At 44.4% G+C, this 20,610-nt stretch overlaps 1 protein-coding gene across 1 annotated transcript in view; it reads left to right on the forward strand.

Moving 5' to 3' along the window:
• LOC100749540 (potassium voltage-gated channel protein Shal) overlaps positions 1 to 20,610 on the forward strand; it is a gene marked incomplete at its 5' end in the record, with an annotated part of 99,421 nt that overhangs the window by 33,289 nt on the left and 45,522 nt on the right. The window contains 2 exons of the mRNA XM_033324028.1: positions 3,336 to 3,498; positions 20,204 to 20,392. Of these exons, the coding sequence (XP_033179919.1) occupies positions 3,336 to 3,498; positions 20,204 to 20,392 (352 nt within the window). The remainder of the gene's footprint in view (positions 1 to 3,335; positions 3,499 to 20,203; positions 20,393 to 20,610) is intronic.

Consider the following 20,610-nt stretch of genomic DNA (forward strand, 5'->3'; position numbering starts at 1 on the left):
GGAACCCGCCGGCCACTAATGCGTGCCGGCACAAATACGTTACGACCGCGGGAATCCATGCTTATCGCCCCTTTAGCGGCCCCCAGCTTTCAATGATTCCTGTCTTTGTTTTGCGCTCCCCTCTCTGACGAATAGCACCAGGGCTCGACTGCATCGATAAACCTCTAACACCCTTTGTGATTTTCTCGTGCAGCTCCTTTTTCTTCTTTTCCTCCTCGCACCGGCTAACCTACGTTTTCCTCTGATCATATTTTTTGTCAAGTTTGCCGATTTATCGGCGTGGGTAAGCAATTTATTTCAAGAAAGTGGTGGTTGGTGGTGTTTTTAGACGAGTAGGTTTACTCGATAAAAGAATTTTAATGCTACAAATATTTGATGAAATATACGAATCTTCTTGAAACATGGAAATTTAGGCGCGAGACCTACTCGGTATTCACGCGAGTTTATCGAAAGCGGAGGAAATGGAAAGTTCGCTAAGAGTCAAGGGTCGTGCGAATTTTTCCTCCAATATGTTTCTATTTCGATAGCTATCGGTATGTCTGCTATAAAATTTTACTCACGACCGAAAGAATTTCAAATTTTCAGCACGATTCACTACCTGCTACCCTATTCGAGCTGGCGGTTCATTGTCCTCTTCTTGCGGCAAAGTTTCCCTTTTCATGTTTCTCCGTTTCTTCTGATGTCTCGTTGGGACGAGTAGCCCTCAGCTCTCAGAAGCCGACTGGAAACGCCGATTGTATCTGTCACCGAGTGCCATTCGATGAAACGCCAATAAATTCACCAAAGTTTGACAATCGAATTTTGTCCCCGGCGGTTTTATTTATTTGAAAGGCACTTCGTTCCTTCAAGCTTCGATCGTGCGATCGGTTTGCGTGGCTACGTGAACGTGACGTTTCCAATTTGCCCGGCCATTTCCCAATTTTTCGAGGCTTTATAAAAATCCAGACACGATCGTCGATCAGTCATTAACGGCACATCGATTTAACCCAACTACTTTTACCAGGGTCACGTGAAAATTGTGTCGAGTATGGCTGCACCGAGTGAAGAAAGTGTTCGTGAATTTATCGTAATTTTTCATAGTACGCGAGGCGCACCTGTTTAAGAAATATGAATGAGCTAGATTATTCCGTGGGAATATAGGCACCTGACGACGGAAACCATACGGTCGATCTTCCACGGAAAAACGGTCTCGTATAGTCCCACGAATCATCATTCAGATGAGGACGCTTGGAAAAAGTACGCCTATATTCGTTATAGGCGTGTAGGTTATTTTTTATTTTTCGTTATTTTTTGACCATACATCCGGACTCTGAAATTGCTTGTCGTTCCCTCGACAATATCAATCAGACTGTTCGATTTATCATTCTTTTATTTAAATGAAGCTTCGTTCGTGTCTCTCTCCTCGGCGTTATCGATCATTTTTCAATTAAGCACCTCCTTCATCCTCAACGGACGACCAATTCTCCTCTCGAAATTTCACCGAGTTTCCCCATTTCGCATCGCTAATTCGATAAATTACTTGATTCCATTTCGAAATTTTGGAGATCATTCGCTTTATTGCGTTATATTTATGTTTTATCGAATACCCGCTAGTTTCAGCGCGAATCTATTCATTCTTTTTCAATTTAATTTTGATCAACGTCACTCGTCAAAATTGTTCCGCGTCCCCATTTCGACGGTCACGTATAAATCCCTCGTTTGCATTTTGAACAGTTTAATATCCCCGCTGACAGCCGCACATTTTATTCCTTTATTATTTCATTGTTTATAAATGTATAACGGTTGCCATTTCCTATTAAAAAATAAAATCCGGATGCTGCGTGATGCGTTGTTCCAGCTTTGAACATGGAATTATAAACGCCGGTGCGCCGAGACAGTTCGAGTGAATTTTCACTCGTGCGGTGGAGTAAGACGTCATAGTCAGACATCGCGTTGCCAGGCCTCTGTCAAGCAGACTTGACGTTTGCGGTGCAAGCTTGCGGCGTTGCTTGCCTCCGCGAAGACAGGGCATTAAGCACGACTAGTTCATACACAGTGCGCGGCGTCTGTATCGATTTTACTATATTCTTCTTCTCCTTAGTCAACGGATCGAGACGTCTACGATCCTGCTACAAACATTCCAGTTGCCAAGTTTTCTCGCTCCACTTGCCGGATTTCATTTGGAATATTTAGGAGATCTTTTGGAAGCAGATTTCGTTTTACTAAAATAATTTCTCGCTCGAGGTAAAACAAAAGGGTGAGTTTGAAAAAAAAGAGCGAAAGAGGAAAGAGGTCGATAAAAAATGCACGGTTGGTGTAATTTCCGATTGAAAAATTGAAACAGTTAGCCAATGTGGATTTGCAACTGTATCAACCCGTGAAAAGCATCGAGGGGGATGGGCAACCACGTTTTGGGGCACGTATAGCCGTAGAAAAGTTTTATCGCGGTATGCTCGACGAGAAAAGTCGCTCGTAATCTTTACGGGATATCGTGAATTTGTCATTTTTCCCTTCTTCTTTCTTCCTTTGCCCGTTTTCTTTTATCCGTTTAATGCAATCCACAAAAAATTGAAATTGAAAGTGTAACTCTCGGAATGAAGTTTCGTAGCTACCCTCGCGAATGCACCAACTTTTCCTCTGCAAAGTTCCATTCCTCGTTTCTTCTCTTCTCTTTTCTGCTATCTTCGTATCGACGCGAAAATCACGATGCAAATTATTTTATAAATCGTGCCAGCGGTGGTTCATAGCGATACTCGCGGTCGTGAAACAACTATGTAATTATGCAGACAGCGGGGCAGAAATTTTCCAATTAAACGCGTTCCTGGAGATGGTTAAAAAGTAAGAACAAAGTTTCTTTCGTACTCGGATAATTTCGTCCTATTTCTTACGCTGTTTCTAACACGAATTATAACGATTCGCAGTTTTACAAGACTTTGTTGAGTTACAGACGGTTAGTATGCAATTTCAGAGTTTGTCAACTGCAACGGCTGCCACTAGAAATGTTTTTGATATAACTGAGTGAAAGGATATCGAGAAATGCAACAAATACGCAACAAAGTGTGGTTGACAAGTAGGAGTAAGGTTTACGTGGGAAAAGTAAGGGAAACGAGTGAAGGGAAACGGTCCGTCTATCGTCAGACAGGAGCTATGTTCCCTTATAGCTCAGACTCGCATTCATTCTTTGAAAAATGATTTCGAGCAGAAGGTAGTCGATTTATTCGAAAGTTTCTGCGAGTGTGTCAATGATTATTGCCTTATGATTATTTATTAAGTATCCACTTATCAGTCTATTATTGTATTACAGATTATAAGATAATTTATAATACTAATAAATTGGAATTGCTCGTGTGTTACAGGTACGGTGACATGGTTCCGAAAACGATCGCGGGAAAAATCGTGGGGGGTGTATGCTCTCTCAGCGGTGTCCTTGTGATCGCTTTACCGGTGCCTGTTATCGTCAGTAATTTCAGCCGAATATATCACCAGAATCAGCGGGCTGACAAGCGAAAGGCGCAAAGGGTGAGTGTGATTTTTTTACGCGTCTCCTTATCGATACGATACAGCCGATCCACGCATATATCGTCGTATTGAAAATGGCGCGCCGATTCGTCGTACGAATCGTGGGCCATCTATCTTCGCGTTGTTAATCTGTTATCGGTAACGCGTGTTATCGTGAACGAACCCGGTTCGGTCGAAATTTAATTCGACCTTAATTCCGGCCCGATCTAGCTGTAATTCAACGAACCGTCGATGAGTAGAACGATTCGAGAACGGATCCGATTAACCTTAATTTACGTCTTATGGAAATGCAGATTTTATTTTTATTCGAACGCAATAAAAATAAAAGTTCGGAGGGAAGTTTCGACAGAGATTTTAGTGCCACGAAGGATGATAAAGGAACAGATCGCGCGTCTTGGTGTATCGTGGACGCACTTAAGTAGGCGATTCGTGTTTCGCGATATGTTTTCGCCCGTTTTTCTCGTATATACATACGCCTGGCGTATCCACAAATAGCTGTGTCACTATTCGCGCCACGGACTGTTCACTTTATTCTGGTACACTGGATATCGATATTGTTGGATGTTGTCTTTGGACCTAGTTGCCCGGCCCCAAGGCCATAGCATGGCAAACTTTCAAACAGACATCGAGGATTTTCCTCCTTGTACCTCCGTTGATCACGATACACGATTTTGATATTTTCAATTATACCACTGTATTCCACACTTCAACGTTCGCTGTATTCATCCGCGATATTTAACGATTGATCGAACGACCATTTGAAATTCACTCGTAGAAGATAGGATTAAAGTTAGAGAAACTTTTGGTTTCGATATCAGAGACGAGATATTTTACAGGCAAAATGTAAATGTTGGGTCAACCACCTGGTGGATTTAAGCTTCTGTTCCTTGCAGCAGCGGTGTGCTCCGTGAACGGGCACTACGATTAATTTTGCCAAAGGTGATCTTTACCAACGCGAGTCTTCCTGCCAAAAGGTTCTGCTTTCGCTTAGTTTCAATTTCACCTTCGAATATAAATAGAACATCTCTGTTTACGATGATCCGACAATTTCCGAGAAATTGCGGTGTCTAATTCAAAGTGCGGCCGTTGAGCGTTCTCGATTGCAACCGCGTAATGACGAAAGTTAATTCGACGTTATATAATCCGATCGAATTGGGCTATATCGTCGTGCTGTGTGGTTATCTTACTGGGTGTCACTGGTGGCCAGGAATGCGACCAATCGATTAGAACGGGCCGAGTTCATGGCTGGAGAAAATGGAGTAGGTGAGAGTATTTCTACGTAGAAAGACAGCTGTTGAAATTCCTGATTTCTTTCGGGTATTTTCAAGCTACTGAATTTCTATGAATCGCCTATGGAAATAGAAAGAAGCAAAAATAACGTTTCGATTTAAATTCAACAACCTGTTTCACGGGAATCAATGCTCCGACCGAGTCCTACTTCTCGACTAGTCTTTCTGGATTCTCCCGATGCCCGATTTAGCTCTCGAACAGAAATAGTCTAGTCGTTGCATTGTCTAGCTTCTATTTTCACGCGGTACGATTGTTGAAGATTTTCTCGGCACGTTGTACTACCTCAATGTTTCCTCTATTTACAATGACGTCGCGGTAACTGACCAGGATATCGCTTCGTTAATTAATCGTAGCTATTCCATCAATTGTTCGAATTGACTGTGCAAAGTAGCCTGCTTCTTAGCTTTTAGCGCAACAGTGTTGTAAAAATGTTTGTATCTCACTCGCGTTGCACGATGAAAAGGGACGATAGCCGGAGTTGCCTAGAAATATACGTTCCTCGATAATTGTCCGACAGTATCGCGTTCTATAATCAGCTAGAACAACGCTATCGTATTTTAATTGTCGGAAACAAGAAAATTAACGACGTTGTTCTGTTAGGATCTAAAAAAGGACGCGATCGCGAACGAGAAACCCGTCGGTATTGAAATTATATTGCGATGAAACCGCGTAGCTATTTTTACTCAGCCACCGATATTTTATTAGCACGAACATCAAAGAACAAGCTCGAGAGGCGCTCCGCTATCGCGGATGCTAATGACGGCTACGATTGGCTTTACTTGCCTGGGGCCTTTAATCGTCAAATGGAAGTCACCGATTATCCTCGATGCTTTCGTTTTCCGACTCGCTAAACCGGTCAATTTGATCGAGCACCCATTAAGCCTTGAATACATTTTCATTCGAGCCGCCCACGATTTATCTTTTGTATGCGGAGCTCCACTATTTCCTCCCTGGAGCAGTTACCTGCAATTGTTCTCGTTAAAGTTGAAGAGACCATCGAGCGTCTTGACACAAAAATCCCGGTTCGGCCGCGGCCTACGTTTCCTCCGACAAATTGCTCTTGGAAATGTTAAACGGGCCTGCTCGATCGTGCCATTATTTTCGAGTAACCCAACGACTCGCGTGTCGCGTTCAATCAACGCGGATCAAAAGGAACTAGTCGATTTACCGGTAGTTTCTCAACTCGGGTGTTTCGTGTTATTAGATTTTATTTCCACGATATGTATGAACGTCGACAAGAGCCGGCAATTGTCCCCCTTTTCACTGTCACAAACGACAAGCGCCGGTTGACGAACGACCGTGTAACCTGCCTGGCGGAGTTTAACGCAGATGTCGGCCAGAAGTGGCGGATTGCGAAAAACCAGTCACCGATTTGTAATTTCTTTTAAACGGCTCGGCGAGATCAGAAATCTTACGGTGGCTCCTCGCGGACAGTTTAGCTCGAGGTTCTAGCGGTAGTTTGGCTTGGCCGACGGCCAGCGGCTACCCTCAGTTCATTACCACTATCCCGTGTTCTCCGAGAGACAGAGACAGCTGGCCGAATAAAGTGGCGGCCAGTATGATCGCGGTCGAGGAACTTCCGGCCGTTCCGCGGGGTTGATTGATGGCGATTGTTGCTCCTCGTCGTCGCGTCGTTCGCTAAAGTAGACGATTCTTTCGCGTTAAAGTTGGAAGAATTATAGTGGAGGGTTTGCAAAGTTTTATCGTCCGTATGTTACAAGCGTCTGTTGCGATGTCTCGATTACTATTGACTCAAGAGACAAAGTGTGTATTAGCCTCCTTGAGACAGAGGAAACAGAGGACGGAGCATTTCGCGACGCAGAAAATTTCCGCGCTATATCAGCCGCTAATTTCACGCGTACGATTGCTCGCGTGACGTATTCAAATACGCATATAATGAATGTATTATGTTTGCAGTGGGACATTTCGAACTTTCTGTAATTACAAACGACTATCACGATTATATGGATATATTTTGAAACGACTCAAACTTGTGCAATTCTGTGCCTTAATGTTTTCTCACACGGTTCCATTTTACGTATTTATCGCGAACTGTACGAGCATCAGGCGCACGACTCTCCAACCGTCTGACAAAACTCTGCATATCCGATTCTCGTTTCGCTAAATACCGTTCTTTGAGCGCAGTCGAATCGACGAAACGAAGTCGATGGAAAAACCACAGGCAACTGCCGGGCCGCATTAAGGCGCGCGAAATTCACCGAGTCAAAGATAAACGGAGAAGTTTTTGCAAATTAGGAGGCGGTGAGGACAGTTTCCCGACAATTCGCAGTCCTGAAATCAGAGCTCGCTTTCTTTCGCGGCCCGGTCAAATCTGCAATGCAGATACATCGCATCTACATATGCATGGCCACGCTCGTTCTGATTCGCGGTTTCGGATACTCACGGATCCTTCCTTTTCTCTACACCTCCCCCGCCCTTTTTGTCTTTCGTTTTCGTCACGTGGCCGGTCGGGAACGAGTTCCGATTTTAGAACAACTTTTGGTATTGTGTCTGTTCGTTCCGTATCATCGTCTGTTTTAACGCGAATTTCACCGAGCTAGACAACTGTCCGTCCTTGCAGTTTTCAAGAATAAAATTGTCGTTGTGGTAATCGTATTTTTAACCGAGTCGTATGGAATATTTTTTGGGTTTAAATTTTATTCTGGTTACATGGTGAGTTTATTAAACGATACAAGGGAGAACGTGGAATCCGAGCAAACGTAACTTCGCAAAGGAAGTTGGAAAATCGTCAAAGTAGCTTATCGGTAGCATCAACGTGAACGGAAGTGTAATGATATCGAATGGACGTTCGTACCATGCAAATAAATAGATTGGACGGGAAACCTACAAGTCCGACGAAGTTGTCCATTTTCTACCAGCGATCTAGCCTTCGAGATCGATTTTGCACGTAGCACCCGAGTTCAGTCGGCTAAGGATAAACAAATATTTGAGAGAAGCTTCCATAAGTAAACAGTTGCCACGGTGAAGTTTCTCTGTCGTGAAACGAACTCCGCATTTTCGCGGCAACTTGATCGGCCGTTCTATAAATTTCGGTTTTTCACCAAATATGAATACATAAAAATACCTCTTTCATATCGTCGTATCGTAAGAGTAGAAAATCCTAGACAGCGTAGAAGGAAGAATTCGAGGTAATTTCTCGGTAGGAATTATAAGAATACCGAAATGCGCTAGGAAAATCATCGCTATTCAGCATTTTCTATATGGAACGCCATCAACGAGGATTTGATCCTCTATTCGAGCGAAACGATATCGAAAAACGATCGCAATATCGAAAATCAAGGTAGAAAGAACAGTGAGCATAATCGAGAGAGAGAGAGAGAGAGAGAAAGAGGAAAAATTACATGGAATATGGAAGCGTCGTGGCGTCGTCTTTTTGCTGACCGTTCGTGAATAAACGAAAGACAATGATGAGAGGCCACGGGTTTCACCGCATAAATGTAATTAAACGTGCGAACGAGTTGAGATCGCGTTAACTTTCACGAGATATTATTTCACGACTATCTTCTTCGCTGCTCGAATCTCGACAACTTTCTTCCTTCTTCGCTTATTTTCTACGATGCAATCGTAACTTCCCTTCGTTTTAGCATCAAATTATTTTACTCGAGGATCGACTTTCTTCTTCCGATCGCTACGATGATTTTTAGAAGAAACTTTTCGAAGCAATCGTCGTTAGGATGGTTTACGATTATCGAGGAGTTTAACGCTTTTAGAGCCATTAAATCTGCTCGAAGCAGCCCGGTGAGATGCAAATAATCCGTAACCTGGTTGGAGTGTTTAAATGATTTTTATTGCACGGAGAATCGCGCTCACGGTCGTTTGAAATCAGTTCGAACAGAACTTATTCCAATGCTGTGGTAATAAACGATTTCGTTTTGGAAAAATGTTGTGCCGCCTGGTCTAACCAGTGACGAACGTTTTCGCTTGTCTCGCTAGGACTTCTCTTTCGAATGGAACTCTTACAAACGAGAAAACTTACACTAAAAGATACCTTAATACCAAAGAGAGATACTCTTTCTTGCTTGAAACGAGAGGAACGTCCACATCTCCATTATCCCAGGATTCTTCGTCCAAAGGTCTTTTAAAATCCTTCGCGTGGTTCGGATGAAATATTTCGTTTCTCCGAGCGCCCTTTGCTCCAGTCGTCGACGATTCAAACCGCTCTCCTGCCAGGAATTTCCTTTAGTTCCTCTTTACCACGTATCTCTATTCTCGGGGACGGGCTCTCGGTACGCTTTCTGCCTTTTCCGCTTCGTTGGCCCGGCCAAGAACGCAATGAGCGAGTTTCAAGAAAAAAATAACGAGCAACAAGAGGGTTGAAGCCATCCCTGTGTTCCGAAACGCTTTCGTTTGTTTGCTTGACTCGGTGATCGCCCGGAGCCATCGGTCCTGCCAAGATACCCGTGAAAATCGCTCGCGGTGAATACGGTTGAAAAAGCCGCACGATTGCTTTCGCGCTGTGCTGATTTTCTACCACGAAAAGAGAGAAAGATACGGCCGACTTACTTTTGTGGAAGCCACTTTTACGCGTCGATTGGGCTAACCTGAGCGGAAACGAAAGATTAGGGGACGGAAGCGTTCTCTGATATCGCTGCTTTGTTTCATTTTTCTGTTTTCTCGATCAACGATTACTTTCTCTCCCGGTTGATTACCGAATGAACCGGCGAGCCAAGGGAGCAGATATTTTTCGTGCTGTTCGAAATATCGAGGTCGTCGCTTAGGCGAATCCCGAAACGGAACGAAAGGCCAGAAGCGATCGGTTTGTGCCTTATGGTGCAATTTGTCCTATTTGGCATAGTAGCGCGTGCTCGTTAAGCCGTCCCTCCCCGCGGGCAACGACTGGACAATTATTGGCAGACGCTTTGACATTCAAGTCACGGGGAAACGCCTGCGAATATTTACGATGAATGTCGACTGACGAAGATTTACGTCGCGCACCCAGTGATTAACCCATTTAGTGCTCCGGCATCCGAGTGTAGCAGCTCACCGTTCGATTCGACGAAAGCCGCTGTATTTTCGGTGTTCACGCGGGAATAATGGAAAATCGTCGTTCAGGAAGTCGCCAATATCTATCCTTCGTCCTGAGAAATGGAACGATCCTGCCCGTGTGCTTCATTTAGCGGAAAACCAGCCACGAGATCGATGAGGTAATCCTCGAGGCGAAGGATTACCGTGAAAGAATGATTGACGCGGAGGCGGATAAAAAGAACTGCCGAAATCTTTTACCGTTCGCGAGGCAAGAAAAACAAGCAAAGCATTCGTGGCACGAGGTAGCTCGTTAAACAACCGAAGTGTACTCCGAACGATTCAAGACAGGAAAAGAGAGATCTTCCTGGCGATCTGTCGATCTGCTTCGGTCACGTCGAGGTTGGTATATGGTCATAAACACGGGACGATATCGATGGCTAGCCCATTTGACGTCATTGGTTCTCTGTTCCATTCGCTCAATCACGACGAGGCTCTGCTCTTCTTTCTCGCCTCGAATACGGTCACGCTATTCTTGAACGCACTAAACACCGATGTACTTCCAAACAGTTTATGCGTTAACCAGTCTCAATAAAGATTACCCGAGAGAATAGATCGATACCGGGAAGCAGCACGCGTGGTCTCTGCCCCGAAAAGCATCACGTAATCCTACAAACGTACGAGCGCCTTGTCAGCAAACTGTCCGTGGTAGTTTCTCGTCTCGCGGAAAATTTATGGCGAAGGGGATTTCCAAAGGCGAAAAAAAGAACGTCGTCCAGACCAAACTGTTCGGCGTTACGACGATAAAACGTCCACCTCCGCGGTAGTTTTCGTGTCTTCCATTGTTTTTCTTCCAGATTTTTACACACGGTTCTATAAAGGGGCGTTTCTTTAGATTTGATCCTGATTTATGTGTACACACGATCCGCGCCAGTTTCTATGGCAGAATTAGGGAAAAGAGAAGACGAAATAAATTATACGAAGATTATTTCTAACGAGAAGAGAATTCCGTCGGTATAGAATCAACGTAGATTTGGATCTATGCAAAGTGTCTGATTCCACTTTCCGATCTTATTCTTCGTTAAAATGTTCAAATTTGGAATTGGCAGCGTTTGAAAGACAATTCCATGGCTGAATCGGAGTGACGAAAATAAATTTGCTTTTCATTTATCGTCAAGTTGATCCAGTTTTGATTCTCTGTGGCTCGAAGTCAATTTCTCCTTCAAAATTTCCATCGGAAATGGGGAAAGTACGAGAACGCGTGTATTTGGTGCGAAAAAGATTTTGAAAAGTGGTTTCGAATTTTAAAAATAACTTCCGCAAACGACCAACGGATGTGTGGAGAGTAAATGAAAAAAGGGAAGAGTGGAAAATCATTGTCAGGGTTCGACGGCGCCTGTCAAGCTGGTTCTCACCTCGTAAAACTCATCGGCATGCGTTTCAGCGGCCACGTACATTCGATAAATCAAATCGGGCCAGATACTCCGGCTTAAATTACTGCCAACACGCTGTCGTTGCGTTATTACACCGATAAAACATCGATTTGCGTAGCGCGTAGCTTCTTCGGATCAAAGATTGTTCGGACAACTTAACAAAGAGAGAAAAGCAATTAAGGAAGATCATCATCGGAATTCCAAAGTACAAGCAACACATATGGACAAAGCCCAATTGGCGTTTCAAGGAGGTATATAAACAACTCTTCGCGACGCGAATTTTCTCGAGTTACAACGTTAATTATCGACTGGTAATTAGATGGTTGCTATCAAGAGATCTTTTATGAATCAGTCATATCATGAACGATGATGTCACCCTTGTTTTCGTAATATATACATATTGACTTTACTCGAACTCGAATGTTTTGTAATGAACGATACGAGACATAATTTCCAAGCGAATTTTTAGATTGTTTTTGTTAATCTGGATGCCTCGGATATCGGATCGTTTTATCGTCAAATTCGATAATATTTACCTAAAGGTCTAAGTCTTCGATTCTCAAGTCCCGTTGTTTATCGTAGCCACGATCTTTTACAGCCAACCGAATTTCTGCGAATAATCCAATCGTACGATCGTAAAATTTGTTTCTTGAATCTCGAACGGCTACGATCCTCGATTCGTTCAAGATTTATCGTGTCCGTTGTTTCTTCCAATCGTTATGTATGTATTTTTCTACCGGCGAAAATCTACAACTTCTCGTTGCTCTGCCTTTCTCTTGCCTCTTCGTTCCGCACTCGAATCGCGCAGTATTTTCTTCATTTGAACGTACGAGATCCCCTCCAATTTACTTCCAACGCGTTACGCGAATTATCGCGCGAGCTACAACGACGCACGGCTAATTAATGTAGGCTAATTGGCGCGTGGCGATACCGATCGGTCGCGAGCAACCACGCAGCATCGATCGGATATTCGAACGACCCAAAGACGTAAGTCGATTTCAGATACGCCGGACCGCAATTTCGCGCACGTGTTTCAAAAATTCCACCGATCCCGGTAAATTGGTACGTGTGCGGTCCGTGGAAACATTTGGGTCGACCCGCAACCCTCGTTCAACCTCGAATCCATCACCACTGATCAATTTTCTGTTTTGAACGGTCTCGATCGCTCGTGTCGAGTTTCCCCCGCTCGGAACTCCGAAAATACAATATAAAGTTTGGTATTGCACCGACTCAGAGTACAACAAGCGTCAGCTCTAAAGTTAGTTTCCCATGCTTCGCTCGTTTTGGATCTCTAATTAATGGCGTTTAATCGCGCGTATCGCGATATCGATAATTAACGCGTCTACGAAAATTATCTTTGAGTTACTGCACATGCTCTATCGGAATTTTGCCAAATGGCCCCGCAGTTTCCTGTTATATTAGTCGTGGCGCACAATAAACCGATAACAATGGAATAATCGTGTCTGGGGTCGATCGAGAACAGATCGGTTTTTCCTCGGATTTTCGGAAGACAGGAACACAGAAGGCATCGAAGTGGTGGCGCCCCGCCGAGTTCCTTTGATTCGACCGTCTCCACCACAGCTGGTCGATCACCTTTGTTCCAACTGATATTCGGGATATTACGCAGCCGCGATAAATGTCCCGGGGACAATGGAAGCGCGCCGGAGATTCCTCCGAACGGATTAACTTGGCGTGAAGTCGGTAAAGGGACTTTTAATTGGAACCCTTTATGCCTCGGCGTGAAAATCGACTTTCAGATCGCATTCAGATGGAAATAAAAGGATATCGGCGACAGGGTGGCTGGTTATTAAACGAAATTTCAGACAATCCGCTCTTCCTAACTTCTTTAATTCATTTTGTTTCACCGAGGAAAAAGTAATACGTCGTGATGGCTGGAAAGTTTAGACACGGTGTGCAATGATATTTTACGTGGAAATATTTCAACCTACTAATTCGAGCGTCTTATTTATACATTTTAATCGTTCGTAGTTCTAGCATCAGTTTTACTTTAGAAACGTCGGATCAGTCGATTATATGGTTGGCAGGGCAGATTCATTGTTTCATCCAATTTCAATTAATCCGCGATTATTCGCCGACATCGCTGCTCCTTTTCCAATATTTCTCCGTTGGACGTGTATCAACCCCATCGCGCAAATTACAATAGCGCGGAATAAAAATGATATTAGATAAATGGACATTAAACGCGTAATCGAAGACGGTACACAAGTCGGTAGTTTCGTGAAAATAGAAAACCTATGGGGTAGGATTGCACGGTGGAGAAAAAAGACACGGAATTTATCAGCGTCCAGCAGCGAGGTTCTTGCGAAGGAAGTCGCATAGATTCGAAAACGCATTCATCGCTGACACAATATCGCGCGTACCAACGAGGGGACAAAGTTGCCCTGTGAAACGTATCTCGCGCGTCGCACCGGTTCTCTTTTGGCAAACACCGCGGGATCGAACAATTCCAACAGTGTTCGCGTCTATGTGCTGCACAATGTGATGACGATAACAATTTTTAGAGGTGAAACCACGTCGTTAGCGCGCAAATATTGCGTAGAAATTAACGAAGATCGAATCATTCGTAGGAAAAATGGCTAAAAGTGTAATTCTAACTGCGAACCACTCATGGTACGTAATGGAACGTAAATAATTGATCTGATTACGCCTGATTACGGTCGATCTGACCGTTTCAATTACCCACAGCAGTGTACCTTGGACGAGGACCAACCTAAATCTAATTGTCCGTAGACAAAGACAAAGCGATCACGTTCGTTAACGATATTAGAAAATTGGTATATGTAATTGAATGTATATACATATTCATTTAAATCATTGATGTTCTTTGAAATTTCACAGCAAGGAAGCCTGCAGTGATGGCGCGTATTTATTTAAAATGCGCTTGCAACTCGATTATATGCCGGCCTGCATTTGCATACAATTTCAGCTCGTTACGTCGATGAATAATTTCGCTCTCTCGATTTACCTGGTACCGACGACCGGAGGTAAAAAACGAGAAACGGTCGAAGAAAAGGTTATTCAGTTGAAGTTAATCGCGCGATCTCGCGGGGTCGGGAGAAAAGTCGTGCATTACGTCGCCCTTAGGACACAGCGTCGTCATACCGGGATTATTAAACGCGGATGCAGGTAGGCCGGAAATTATTTGGAGATTTACTTCCTTTCTCACCTGGAACGCTCTCTACACTCGGTTAAGCGACGTTCCTTTTCTCTCGGGAACGAGACGGCTATTAACGTTTTCAACGGGAAAAGGAGGAGGAAGAAACGTTGGTGGAAAGACAGGGGAAACGCGTCTTCTTCCTCTTCTCTTTTTCTAACATTTTGCTTTTCTTGGCAAAGCGGGCAATATTTTCAGTACGGCACTTTACTATTTCAATTTTCAATGCTTCAGGAAAGTAGGTCTTGCGTATTTTATTCCGGCGGATCTTTCTTGAAACGAAAGGCCGCACCCCTTTCGTCCGTGACCCGCCTGTTATTTGTCGACGTTCGTTTAATTAACTTACCGTCAGAGCGAAGAAACCTAGACAAACGGCGAAGGGGGTGAACGCGGCCAAGCTCGAAAACCGTCGGTTGCGATCGCGTTGCAATCGTGCATTCTGTTTTCTTATCGGCCGCGCGGCAACCAGGTTCCCTCATCTTCCTTGAATTAATCGTCGCCCGCCACGCGATATTTCCAATGCCTGTGTGTGTATAGATGTGCACGTTCGTGTCCCTGCACCGATGCCCTTTTCCAAAGCCAACAATCGAGGTTTCGGGCAAATCTGGATGAAGCGGAGGAAATCGTAAAGCGTGTGTATACCTCGGAGCAGCGAGATATTTCACGGTTACTGGGAACGAAACCCGAGGATAACCGATTATTATTCGCGTGTATATGTGACGTTTTAGTAGAGGATAGCCGTATACTGTTGGGAATTTGTCGCGCGCATTGAAAAGCGTACAATAACGCCGTTGGGACGCGGAGTCGACTCGACGAGAGAATGACGAGCGAACATAAATCATCTGTTGGACGCTTGGTGAGCGGGAAGATGATGAATGTTGCAAGGTTCGGCAGAGCTGCGATCTTTGAAAAATGACAGGCTTGCCACAGTATAGAATCGAAGTTTCAACGTTCTGGCGGTACTTGAGGGGCAAAGTTAGCGGCGCTTGTAACGCGCGGGATACGTGGCCGAACGGTCGATGAAAAAGCGACGAACCACGCCGTTCGTACGTAACGAGAGTCGAGTGTTGCTTTTGGGATTACTAAATTCAAGCCACTCGTGCTTCCATTGCAGGTTTCGTTTCATCGAGTGCCGGTATACATGTGAGAAGGGTTTCAATATTTTTACCAGGGCTACTCGATTTCAGCCGATAAATGAATTTATTCAGAAGCGTACGTTGAACTTGATCTTTCCGCGACTCTGTAAATGCAGCGACCAACGAACGATATCGAAATTGATCCGCCGGTTTTTCAAGCAACGGAGAGAAGGTCAATTTAATAGGTCCGATCGGTAATTTCAGGCGGAAATTTAATCTCCCTACCGTTGTCCATGCGTATAGCAATGTTTTCTATTAGAAGATTATGTTTGCGAAGTAGAGAGGATCCTCTCTGTCATGGTAATTACTATTATACAGGACGAAGGACGGTGCTCACAACATGTCGATAGTTAATTAATTCGATGCTGGACAACAGGTAGCTGTCGTCCGGTAAGATCGATAAAAACTCTCATTGATAAGCGAATTAATTAGCGACCACGTCGGTTAATTCCTGATCGAATCCTGACCCTACCTCTATTATTGTATCTTTCTAATCTATTGCATTATGCCATACGCCATATATAGCTCGTCGAACTTCGCGTCTACTTTATAATAGACGCGAATTATTCTCTAGTGAGTCATAGTTGGTTCACGAACTCGCTGACATGGTGTTGCGACGTCTGTTTTCCTTCGAATCTCGTCTATACTCGAGGCAATTTGTCTTCGTTGAGAAGCCAAAGTCGTTGATACAGAAGTCGTTTCCTTCGTCTGTCTCATAATTTATACGCGTATCGTTCCGTTTCGATTAATCTCGCACGACCTATTAATTTTTTCTGACGACCGCGATGGATCTCGCTGGAGACTCGCCAGGAAATTTTAGCTTTCCGTTTCCGGCGATATACGTTCTCGGGGAATCCGAGATCGATCATTCCATGCCCAATGGTACGGGACTTTCCACGTCGGTGCTCGCTTTCGGGCCTTTCCTTCTATCGAATCGCCCGCTGCACATGCCGCTGCCCTTCCATTGTTACGCTTATCTCATTCACTGCCAGGCAAATTTAAAGCGTCTTGCCCTGGGCACCAAGATCTTATTTCAAGGAAAACATGGAATTTCACAAAATTTATATAAAATCTTCGTTCATCCTTTCTAATAATTTCTAACCCAAACTTACTCCGTGATCGATTGCAATCAATCTAAATCTTTAGCGTAAAGTACGAGATGTCTCGTAATCGGCACTCTTGGTACATACGCTTACTACGAGATATCTCGTAGTTGGCAGTGAATGGATTATCCAGAAATTCCGTCGCGAACACATATCCACTTTCATTTATATACTTCATGGTGTATTTCAGAATATAGTGGAATCTTTATAAGCAAACTCGAAGAAAGGTAGATACACTTCTTTGACTGTACGTTCAAGAAATAGATCATTTAACGTAGATATCGTCTCCTAGGCAGCGAGATGAAGTCTCCACCAGCGTCGGTCACCGAATTCGTAAACCCTGTATCCATCTTTATCATAGCTAGACCTTTCCCTCGGCCCTCGATCAGCCAGTTTCCTGCCTACGGTAAAGAATTCAAATCGAAGCTGTAAATGGAATAAAATCAGAATTGGTAACTACTTTGGGGAATGGAATCGGCAACGAAGCTGAAAACTCGCTGACCAGCGACGAAGTAGCGGTAAATTGCCAAAAGGCCCCCTGCCACAAAACATTCGTTCGTATCGGAATTCGATCCCCCTTCCTTCCCGTGGTTCGATCCAAAAAGTCAAACATTTACATAGCACGATTTTCCTACGTAGCACCCTAAGTTTAGCCATTGGCCAAACACTGTCCGTCGATGCGTGAATTACGCGCGATTACAGCAACCCTGGCGCATCATCGGCGACTCGCTAATTATAGCGTGACGATGCACCGAGCTAGGAAAGCTCGCGGGTGTTTAACATATTTATATCCCTGTGGAATCGTATATTTTCGCGGTGGATAAGATCGCGGCCGGTTCGATGCAGGGTCCGATTCGCGTCTGCAAGGTGTCACGTGGCATCGGCCGTGTTCGCGGATGTTTACGCGGCCGACCGCAGCTGCGAAATGTCAGGAAGTTGTCCTCGAATGCAGACTCGAGGGGCGCAGCCGCGACCGCGTGCACTTTCGGCGGCTTTTACTGCCTGCAGCCACGCCACGTACCTTGACGAGTCACCGTACCGTTTCGCCTCGTTGCTGTTTCGCAATATCGTCACGTTGACACGTGATCTATGTCCTGCTACATTCTACACGCGTCTAACTGCGCACCCACGATTTGCTATGCTGAATTTCTTATTGACCCATCGAATTATCATTTCTTTTTTCTCTGGTCGTATACAGCGGTCCGCATAAATATTCGCCTGCCTACGATACTCGGCTTTTTCACCACTGTACGGTATCTTAAAAGAAAGTTGCAAGTTCTAAAGCAGGCAGGCGAACGTTAAGTGGTAGAGATTACAGAGGTACGATAACTGGTTTTGAACGAGTTCTTATAATAAATTGGAAGCATCGATGAAACATTTCAGAAATAAAGAAAACGTCAGTTAGGTAGCGTGAATGCAGAGTCGAAGAATTTATCGCGGTCTCATAATCGTGAATTCGCGCGGGAGATCGCGCGCGTCTTATCGCTCGACAGTTTCGTAACTAGTTGCTTCGTAATTCAGCAATCGTACATTATACCGCCGTTAAGGACATTTTATGCAAGAATTTCCGCGAGATCCACGAAACCTGATAAGGTGAACAGCGCCGAAACTCTCACGTTCGTGGTACCCTTGGTTATACACCATAGGTCGTAATGCAAATTACCGAATCGGATCTTAGATAAAGTTTTAGCGACGGTGTGAGTTACGAGGAGGAAAAAGTAGCGATTAATTTTTATTAGGCTCGAACCGTAACGATATTCTCGATGAAGTTATCGTACGATAGGCGTGTTAATCCGACGGAAGAGCGAAAACCATCTCGAATATTCTACGTGTAATTTCGCTCGATGCTGAACCTCGTAGAATGCCGTTGTTTCGTACCTCATTCTGGTGTTACGGGCTTTATGAAGCTTGCGGACGTAGTAAAACGCTCGTTAAAGAGAAATAACGCGTTAATGATGGATTCACCGAAGTCACGCTGCGTGCCGGAACGATGTCATTTAACTCGCGTTCTTTGTATTCCACGCGAGAAGCTTCGTAAGGAAGCTGAGCGTGTACATACAGCGGTGCCACAGATAGGCATGGCTGGCTGGTCGAGATAAATCGTAATGACGTTGTCTGGTGAATCACGTTAACGTTGCTTTTCTCGCGAAAAGTTTGCTGGTTGGCGAAAAATTTTTTTCGCGAAAAAAGTTTGCACGATAAAAATCTGGACGGAAACAAATCTTTTGACTAACGTGACGGATAGTTATGTCACCGACGTGCAAAATACTGCCACATTCAGGATACCTCGACGGTTTTTGACGACTAAAAGAACGTTGTTCTCTTGATAAAAAATTTGATTCATCGTAATCGGAAAGTCATAGGAGACTACTGATATTAATCTTGGAGATTAGTTTGGAGGATTCGCGATGTAGTAAAGTTTACTTCTGGATTCTAACTTTAACGAATGATTATTCGTCAATCTAAAGGATGACAAGTAGCTGTATGTTTTTTCTGATTTGTTTGATCGGAAACAGAAGGCTTCTCGTTGGCTGTGGAGTTTATTGCCGAAGGCTTTTACTTATATTAGCTTCCTTAAAAGTGTCTGGATTCTTATGACTAGGATGCAATAACTGGTAACAAGGTTGCTGCAAATCATTCTGCAATTTATGTATCGAAGTTTCGGTAAGGGCCGAATGCAATGGTCGTTATCGTACAACAAGTACTTGTTTATCCGCAAAATATACCTTATAATTGAGCGTGGGGAAGAAAGGAGGAGAAAGGCAATTTCATCGATCCGTTGCTTTTTGTACATTGAAAAAGTTGTTCGTGGAAATGGCTGTTTGAACAAGGTCTCGTAGAACTGCGGAGGAAGCGAAAATCCAGCGGTTAGGGCATAATCGTTGCGGAAATGGGCGTGGACGCGTTTAAAACTTCGGATCGCCGTCGCGTATTTGCCGCATTTGAATAGTGTGCACACGGTAATTTCTCGCGGAAAATCCTCGCTAAAAGCTTAATTGACCGAGCGTCGGCGGCAAGCAGGAGACGCCTCGGGGGAACGACGGAGAAAGGAGAAAAAAGAAAACAGACAGGGACAATGCGTCGTTGTTACTCTAATGACTTCTTCTGCGCGCGGATTCGCGTTCCCGAAGCGAGTGAAACTGACGCGTTTTCCGTTGTCGTCGTCGTCGTCGTCGTCGCGATTTCACCGGGCGGATTTCCAACGCAGCAACACCGCCGTCTGTTTCTCCATTGTCACGCGCGAGACAATTTCACTCGACCTGGAAAGACACGCGACTTCGTTTCTCTTTGACCGAATTCTTCCCTTCAACGCTCGTTTTCCGAAGGATCGCCTTTCAGCCCTTCGCGTCTTCTTTCCCCCAAATTTTGATTTCTTTCCAAATCTTTACCGAAACTAGGTTGACCGTGAACACACCGGATGTTTTGGATGTTTTTCGATATTTTGGCAATGTCTAATTGTTTTTCTCGGCGTTTCCGGTTCCGATTTTATCAATGGATTCAGCCACGCGACAAGACAAAACGATGGAACTATTCGAAGCTCGCTTATGAAATTCTGCGAATAACGTTGCTTCCTTTTCGTTGCAGAAAGCCAGATTGGCACGAATCAGGATCGCGAAAGCGTCGAGCGGAGCGGCCTTCGTGAGCAAAAAGAAGGCGGCTGAGGCCCGACTGGCCGCGCAGGAGAGCGGCCTTCAGCTGGACGACAACTACAAGGAGGAGGATATTTTCGAACTGCAACATCATCATCTACTTCGTTGTTTAGAGAAGACCACGGTGAGTCTTTGAAAATCATTTACATCAGTTACCCTTAGTCTCTGACCCCCAAGTTCCTGACTTGGCTGCTCTCTCTCCTCGGCTTTATCATTCGATTAACATTTTATCTACCTCTGTCCTGACTCTCGCATACGAAGATTCTCATGACGTAATAACGTTTCTCTGACGGCAAAGGAAATATGTTTTGCCGACGAGTTATAAATCTGAGTAGTAAACCG

Source organism: Bombus impatiens, unplaced genomic scaffold, assembly GCF_000188095.3.
Source record: "Bombus impatiens unplaced genomic scaffold, BIMP_2.2 scf_1445, whole genome shotgun sequence".
Taxonomy (NCBI): Eukaryota; Metazoa; Arthropoda; class Insecta; order Hymenoptera; family Apidae; genus Bombus; species Bombus impatiens.